General features: G+C 38.4%; 2 protein-coding genes across 4 annotated transcripts; one reads left to right on the forward strand and one right to left on the reverse strand.

Annotated features, from left to right (window-relative positions):
• Window positions 1-217: 217 nt before the first annotated feature.
• Window positions 218-5052, forward strand: Scamp (secretory carrier membrane protein). Of its 3 annotated transcripts, none has more exons than XM_076823035.1 (9): window positions 218-421; window positions 877-1146; window positions 1232-1295; window positions 1376-1504; window positions 1585-1741; window positions 1820-1921; window positions 1994-2120; window positions 2194-2392; window positions 4840-5052. In XM_076823035.1, exons 1-8 carry the CDS (start codon window positions 365-367, stop codon window positions 2356-2358), a joined length of 1071 nt encoding a protein of 356 aa, XP_076679150.1. In that variant the 5' UTR covers window positions 218-364; the 3' UTR covers window positions 2359-2392; window positions 4840-5052. The 3 variants fall into 3 exon arrangements, with proteins under 3 accessions (XP_076679150.1, XP_076679152.1, XP_076679153.1); XM_076823037.1 differs by having other exon boundaries at window positions 4900-5052; XM_076823038.1 differs by lacking the exon at window positions 4840-5052 and having other exon boundaries at window positions 219-421; window positions 877-1140; window positions 2194-3012.
• On the reverse strand, window positions 3390-6543 carry LOC143374686 (DNA helicase MCM9). The gene is made up of 12 exons (XM_076823015.1): window positions 6371-6543; window positions 6171-6312; window positions 5894-6055; window positions 5689-5814; window positions 5509-5615; window positions 5218-5431; window positions 5057-5132; window positions 4832-4989; window positions 4346-4737; window positions 4063-4272; window positions 3825-3979; window positions 3390-3710 (listed from the first exon to the last, which is right to left on the reverse strand). Exons 1-12 carry the CDS (start codon window positions 6463-6465, stop codon window positions 3658-3660), a joined length of 1890 nt encoding a protein of 629 aa, XP_076679130.1. The 5' UTR covers window positions 6466-6543; the 3' UTR covers window positions 3390-3657.
• Between the last annotated feature and the right edge of the window lie 1534 nt (window positions 6544-8077).

Raw genomic sequence — 8077 nt, forward strand, 5'->3', positions numbered from 1 at the left:
CAAATTTCTTACTTGTACATCACGTGACATTTCCATTTCCTAGGAGAGAAGCATACTTTCGTGCTTTACATGAGTTTCTAATATTCTTTTTTACCGTTTTATGAATACTACATACTCCTGAATCGACGCGCTGTGGAGCAAGCCTAAGTCAGATACAACACGGTTATCGGTTAATGATAGACGTGGCAGCAGTTGTTTTACGGGCTCTAAGCTGAACGGTTAGTATGCCGGCGATACCGTATGATACCGCAGCGCAATGGATTATCAAGTATAGACAGGTTTAGATAAGATTATTTTAAGTGTGTTGAAGTCTTATTAATTTTCAACAGTACGTTGGGAAGTGGTTAAGTGAACGACGAATAAGATGTCTGGCTATGACGAGAATCCCTTCGGGGAACCAAATATCAACGATCCGTTTTCGGTGAGTATTTCAACAGAGGCTATAACGAGCCACACACTGTTTCGGTCAATATTGCACGTAGATCTGTCAAATGAAAATTAAATGAATACAATTAAATTGCACCTTTCCCTACGACACAATAGACATATACGCTTGCTGCGTCGTAACTCGTATCAGTTCGTAGTACTTGTATATTTTTATTTTTGCCCATACCAGGAAAAACTCGGGATATTATTCGAGTAAAATATTGTCTAGCCGTTGTATCTTGTATTTTGCCACATAAAAGTTGTCACCCCAAATTTGTCTATAATCCCGTGAACTTGTGATTAATAAAGAAATCCTTTAAATGGCTGTTGTATCTATATATAGAACCTCTCTATATAAAGTACTCATTGCACATATCCAAACTAACTTGTTTGCAGCGATTGATAGTATAGGAAAAGAATATTTCACAGGTAATGTTTACATTCGTTTAGGATCCTGCAATTAGGAGAGCTGTAACATCTACGCCAGCTAGTAGAGGTTTGGAAGATTATAATCCTTTCGCGGAGCAAGGTACACAAGGGACCGCGCAGGTTAGAGGTGCTTCGAATCCTCCGCTATACGGAGGTGTCGGAGCAACGCAGCAACCAGCAACCCTTCAGCCATCCAATCAGGAAGCTCCGCCACCTTCTTACGCTCGTACTCCTCAGCAAACGGTGAACGCAGCCCTTGGAACCAACCTGTCTCCTTCTTCAGATGTAAATGTACACAAAATAATACGCTCGAGACTATTTTACATTGAACTTTCATGTTTTACGATCTCCTCTTTGAAATATTGCTACATTTTAGCAAAGATCAGAGCCAGAATGGAAGGCGAGAGCAGAGGAAGATATGCAAAATTCGTCGTATTATTGTGAGTCTAATTAGGACAAAGCATTTTATTAACACTTTTCTGAATGCTATGCGCCAATTGAAAATTCTTTTATATTAAAGTAAGGCGAAACAACTGGCCACCTTTGCCCGATAAATGCTGCTTCCAACCATGCTTCTACCAAGATATCGAAGTGGAAATTCATACAGATTTTCAGAAGATAGTCAAACAACTCTATCGTTTGTGGATATGTTAGTAGATATTGATATGCAAACGTTAATATCGATTTATTATTTCTCCTACCTGACAAACCTGTTTCATCCAATTACAGTCCATGGGTGTGTTTTGCTCCTGAATGTTATCGGTGGATTTGTACTGATGTTACGCAACGGGGCATTCTCAACATTTGGTCTTGAAATATTATATCTCATACTGTTTACTCCATTCTCGTTCTTGTGCTGGTTTAGACCAGCGTACAGAGCATTCAAGTATGTATTCATTTCCATATTCATATTTTAGCATTTAGAATGTTACTGAATATTAATATTTATTTTTTTCTTTCTCAGGAACGACAGCTCGTTTAACTTTATGGTGTTTTTTTTTGTTTTTTTCTTTCAATTAATCGTGACGGCGATTCAAGCTATAGGAATTCCCGGTTCTGGAACTTGGTAATATTTCGATCTTGGAGTACAATTTTCGGTTTACAATTGAATTCTAATTTTGAACTTTCGTAATCGTAGCGGCATAATAGTGGCTATCTCAATGTTCGATTCGACCGCCAAGGGAGTATTTGTTGGCCTGTTACTACTCATCATTGCCGTTGGTTTTGTTATCGCAGCGTGCGGTGATCTGCTATTATTGACAAAGGTATTTATCGATTCTGTAATTTGCTTGAAAGATTTTGTGAAGAACGAAATGACCAGGAAAGTATTCCCGATAGATTCATCGTATTTACCGTTCATCTGATGCGAGCGTTTCCAAAGCGCAACAAGAGTTCGCTACAACTTTCTTGCGCAACGAACACGTCCAAAACGCGGCAAGTAATGTTGCCGCTACTGCTGTTCGCACCCAAATGGCTAATGCTGCTAATCAACCACGTTATTAAGCGACTGCGCCACTGTCCAGGATTGATTATTCAGGTATCCTGATATTTTATCGCTCAGTCAAAAATCGATAGATTTTCTTACTTTTGGTGCAAAACCTCTTGTTACATTGAAACATGATGTTCTACGGAAAATCTATTGTGACCTTCAAAGCTATACTAGCTATTTACATAGAGAGATTTCTTGTATTTAGTATTGAATTATGCATGTTTTCTTCACTGAAATTGATTGTGTAATTTTCTCATGAATTCATAAATATTAACGAATATTTTTAACGGTTGTTTAAAAAACAGTATATATATATATATTTGTTTAAACAGTATTTTAAATCTGATTGACACACAGTGCGCGTGTATTGTCCAACCTCTAACATACGACGTATATGTTGCCTTTGGTTTAAATCGATTAAAGAGAGTCACAAAATAATTTATCTTTACGGTAGGAGTGAGCTATTAATAATCATATCACTAATTCTTACATTATTGCTTCTATATACATAAATATATTTGCTAGCTTTTGTATTTTAGTGGCACATTTTTATGATACTCTAATGATACGCGACTTCTCAATGAATATAGTATTCAGTTTGCTGAAAATCAAAATAAGTTAAAAATGTTATGTCCACGAGAATAGAGTTTAATTTCAATTGTTGGTTATTAAGCGTTAATTAAATGTTTTCTAACTTCCCCGTAATATCCTATACATTCCTTGAAATGTGTAATATGTAGCCCTTCTTTATTAAGTACTTGTTATTTAGAATCGCGAAATATTACACCACTTCGCGAAGTTCAGGGCGGGATGAGTAGGGGATATTTTGAAAAGTAACTTTTACGCGAGTTTACTTATTTATTAATTATCGATATAGTATTTATAGAGTACGAAAGTTAGGCGATATCGTTGCTGTTACTTTATTTGGCTGTTTCTAAACCGACTCAATGAACTGGAAAATTTATATCAAGTAAATGTTGGAAATATGCGAAACGTTTGACAAAGGCCTCATCATTTGTTGAGACTTCAATTAAACGGATTATGCTTTTTAAATATATTTTTACACACAAGAGACAACGTTTAAATTACTTACAATGATAATTAATTATTTTATTACATAAAAATGAATAATAGTACAATTTGTTTTGTATAAAAAAACAGGTTGTTTCAATTTTATAAATACGCCGGTAATTTGTACTTATGTAAGTAGTAACCAGAAAGTGACAAATAAAAGACTTAGTTTACGTACTCATAATGTATCTGTGTCACTGCAGTGGTAGATTATAAATTTTGCAACGGAGTAATAGAAACATTTATAATAAGTTTTCCAGGCATCGTAAGCCCATAGCACTCAATACCTTTTTACCTGGAATTAGAGAAAATATCATTCATCAGATACCGAACGTGATTAGATAAAATTATTTTCTGTTCCGATAATAACGTCGTAAAATTAGTACGAAAACAATACAGTATTACCGACCTTCGGATCTATATACTGTCAGTGGATCTGTCGGAAATGGACAACCGAGATCGACCTCGGATACACTTTCCGTTCCAACTAATTTTGCCACGAATATGGCATCCATAACTTCTATTTTTGATCGGTACATTAGTCTCGCGTGGCCTTCGGCTAGTCTAAAAGAAACGATTTCCAATTACGTTTAAAGTAACTGTAATATCAAACATTTGATTAAACGTAGGTATTTATCTCTTGCTACCTAATGATACTGTCTAGAAGTCGTACTGTGGTTCTTTCTTCCCTTCTATCTGGATTAGATCTATGATAAAGATAAATCTTTCTTAGAACTAGCTCCGCTTCGTTTGTTAATTCTGGTTCCACGGAGTGTATGTGCGCGAAGTATTCTCGCAAAGTATTTTCTTTCCATATAGCTTCCGATTTTAGAAGCTCAATATTGTTCTTTGTGTCTCTGTTAAAATAAAAGTTAAACATGAAGCTGACAAGTAGCTGTCGTAACGGCAACATTGGTAAATTCGGATTACGTTTGCGATGTGGTTTCGCTATCTTCGTAGACAGCTCGTAAAATGTGATCTGACATCAGTCGATCCCACTCTACGTTTTTGTTGTCCTTTAGAAGTAATATTAAATCGAACCGCGATAATAGAGGATCCCCTAAACTTGTTTGCCATTTTTCTTCTCCGTCGTCTACGTCATCAAACTCGCCGCCGCTTGGATTAATGGCTGCAATGACCGAACACCTAGAATTTAGCGTACTAACAAGCCCAGCTTTGGCAATTGATATTGTTTGTTGCTCCATGGCTTCGTGTACGGAAGTTCTGTCGTGTGAGCTCATTGTCGCGAATTCATCTACGCAACAGACTCCACCGTCTGCTAACACCAAAGCTCCAGCTTCTAAATGCCAACTATCAGCGTCCTATACGTACACGTATCAGCACCATGTGCGTGGCGAGAGAGAGATTTGAATAGTAATTATTAGATGCGGAAGATTGCGTGTAATAGTAACTAACTCTAACAGCCGTTGCTGTAAGTCCAGCTGTGGTTGATCCGACCCCGGTCGTAAGAACCGATCTTGCAGCCAAACGAGAGGCTGCGTGAAGCAGTTGGGATTTGCCAGTTCCTGGATCGCCGACTAACAGCAGATGGGGTTCACCTCGCACATGCGTTCCTAATTTGTTTCTCCAATGAAATGTATTTTATATCAAGATTATAATAAAAATAAAACAAATAATTACCGCTTTCATTGTACTTTGCTACCCCGCCCGCTAAAACGATCGCCAGCGCTAATTTCGCAGTGTACATCCCATAAAGCTGCAAACAATTGCAATAGGAGTGTATATATTCGGACATTCCCGTTTTCCTAGTTAATAACTGTATACGTATTTTGAATTGCTACCTCGGGACAAATTGACGCTACGATATTATCTCTGCCAAGTAAAGGACTATCGTTATATTGTTGCCAGTAATCCTTAAAAACGTCTCTCATCTCTTGCGTGGAAGACGAATCGGATATTTTACGACGTACCGAAACGCTGTTTGCTAACATTATCGTTGTCGCCTCCAAACGTTCGCCTAATTCCGGAGTTCCCCATATCCTTATTACGATACCGCTACACGAGGTTTAGTACAGTATTTCGATTAAACAATTCGACTTTTCTTACCAAACGTTCAAATAATAATTGTCTACCTGATTTCGACATAATGTCCTGGTCTACACTTGTCTACTAAGTCATCCAATAAGGTAATCTGTAGCTCTTCGGCCAATGATTTATTCGCATCTACCAGACTTTTGTCCTAATCAAAAGTATTTGAAGTTAAGAAAGCTAATAAATCAAAGGACAATTATTAAATCAAACTGATAATCTACTTGTACTCTTATGTCTTGACAATCTGCAGAGTCTTCTAGTTCGAAATCTGTGAGAGCTGTTATATTTGTTGAATGGCATGCACTGCATTCTGTAGTCTCTGGGAATGATTGTGTTTCCCACTCATACTACAAAGAAGGTAGTACGTAAATTATAAACCATTGATTAACTGCAATCTATCGCATACATATTACGTATCAAACCAACTTTTACAAATGTAACATGCTTGCACTTCTTACAACTGTATCTTTCAACTAGCTTCAGTACAGTGGGTTGTGATATTCTAACTACAATGCCACTTGTAGAAACTAGGTGCCCAATTTGACCTTGCTCCACCGACACAGGCACAGCAGTTATTCTAATATGTACCTATTCAAAGTGTTGAAAACAGAAACAATAAAGTACTAAAAGCATTTTAAGTGCGGAACAAAATTCGTAGCGAATCTGTGTTCTCTATTATTAAACAAACGGTCAGTTCTGTTACTTTTCTCTTCACAATTTCATCTGGTTTTGCTATTTGCTCCTGAGCTTTTATCGCTGCTTCGTCGCACAACGGCAAATAAATCCTAGGTAGGTGCAGGATTTTCTGTGCCACATTGGCGTTCGCTTCGAATAACGATAGAAAGCTGTAAAACAGTCGGGCTTAAAATTATCCATGATTCAGACTTAATCAGAATTACTCACTTTACGTGGATACAGTAAAAGGTATCGATCTGTACGGTATTCAAAATTTCTTCCAACTCTTTCCGATGGTGCTTTAATAAATAATCTTGGAGCATTTTAAGCGTGTAATTGCCAAGCACGATGCGAGGTTATAGGCACATACGCATCATCTGATGCGGCACGCACGTGCTACGGTGCTACTGACTACTTAGTGCGTAGTGACTACTGTATATGTATAGTATAATGTATGGATAATGTATAATGTATAACATCCAGCTAGAGATGGAGTAGCGCTATAGCATGGGCGAGGTACAGTATGGACTTAACATCTAATATAGATTCTTGTCACATGGCGCCCATGACGGGGCTCTAGATTCTATTTTTTGTATTTGTACTTTTTGTTTTCCTGTGTGTTAGAAACACACAGGATGGCGTTTCAAGCATTTCGCTTATATTGCCCAACGAACGATAGTCATTTTGTTCCTTTTTTCCCTCCTCTCTCCTTCGGGTCCCAGCAGCAGCGACGCACCGGGAGACAGGTGATGGTCACCCATCTTTCCCCAGTACGCCGCCCCGTGATGATTAACTTCGGTGATCTTACGGGAACCGGTGTTTCCATCACGGCCATGGCCGCTGGTCTCTAGATTCTAGAGTTCTACACCTCTGGACCCCCCTTAACATTTTTCCATCGTATGTAGCCTTATGAATTTAGAATTTTATGTGGCAATGCCAAATTGCAAAACTTGCACTTTTCACAGCTGCAGCCATGCACCGTGCACTCTTTTTGCACACATCTTTATCAGTGGCATAATATGTTTGTGATCCGTAAGATTTTCCTTCGTCATTGGTACGAAAGATGTCGTATGGGAAATTTTGTTCTGTAACATTTCCTCTTTTTTGTCAGTCTCATGAAGAAGGTATACGTATATAGACTACTTGTACAACCGCATTGACAGTTCACCCGTTAATCGATTCTCGCATCTCCCTGCCCATCTCGTAATTCTGTTTCCGTGGTTTCGCGCGGAACTCTGTGGCGAAACTTACTCCGCAACAGTGGAAACCTTTTCTGTGTCTATAATACTTTTAACCGGGAACGCCCGATGTTTCATCATTCGTGGGTTCGAGGTGTTTGAAATTTTCATGCGATTAAATGCTCCCCAATTCGCGGGAAAGTGCACGAGTAAAAGACAGATCTTTCATCGTTGTATTGGTTTTAGGAAGACTGTTGATCGATCGTTATTTTCATTGAAACGGCGATTTTTTGCGAATGAAATCCAGCCGGGGGATCGAAAATAATTTTAAATCACGAAAGCGTAGTTTTCCTCGTTCGTCCGGAAGATGGAATGTTTTATCTGAAACGGAAGTCGTTTGTTCATATTTCAAACGGTAGAATGCACGTTAAACACACGACGCCTGTATCGGTTTTACGATGTCATTAGTAACGATTCCCTTTACGACCTCTTCCTAAGTTATAAATTACTCGTTGGATCCAGGGTGGCTGGGGGAAACAATGCAATTAGCGTGGCCGTACGCGTACCAAATATAGGTACGTGTACAGTGTACACACGTATCTACGTATATACATATAATTGCCTGGTGCACGATCAAAACTTACCTCGACTGTTTCGCCGCCTGCAATAGAATAACTCTAGTGATTTTGCAGACCTTCGAATCGGGCCCTAATTTGCATTTATCTTAGAAACCGGTACAAAGGCTCTTCCAATCCTG

Source organism: Andrena cerasifolii, chromosome 11 (assembly GCF_050908995.1).
Source record: "Andrena cerasifolii isolate SP2316 chromosome 11, iyAndCera1_principal, whole genome shotgun sequence".
NCBI lineage: Eukaryota > Metazoa > Arthropoda > Insecta > Hymenoptera > Andrenidae > Andrena > Andrena cerasifolii.

Bases quoted from the DNA above. Each gene is read 5' to 3' on its own strand.
- Scamp (XM_076823035.1), top strand. From the start codon at position 365: ATGTCTGGCTATGACGAGAATCCCTTCGGGGAACCAAATATCAACGAT. The intron at 1,922-1,993 runs GTAATATTTCGA...TCGTAATCGTAG, and splicing joins ATTCCCGGTTCTGGAACTTG to CGGCATAATAGTGGCTATCT. The intron at 2,121-2,193 runs GTATTTATCGAT...TATTCCCGATAG, and splicing joins ATCTGCTATTATTGACAAAG to ATTCATCGTATTTACCGTTC.
- LOC143374686 (XM_076823015.1), bottom strand. From the start codon at position 6,465: ATGCTCCAAGATTATTTATTAAAGCACCATCGGAAAGAGTTGGAAGAA. The intron at 6,313-6,370 runs GTGAGTAATTCT...ACTGTTTTACAG, and splicing joins TTTTACTGTATCCACGTAAA to CTTTCTATCGTTATTCGAAG. The intron at 5,133-5,217 runs GTAGCAATTCAA...AATTGTTTGCAG, and splicing joins TAGCGTCAATTTGTCCCGAG to CTTTATGGGATGTACACTGC.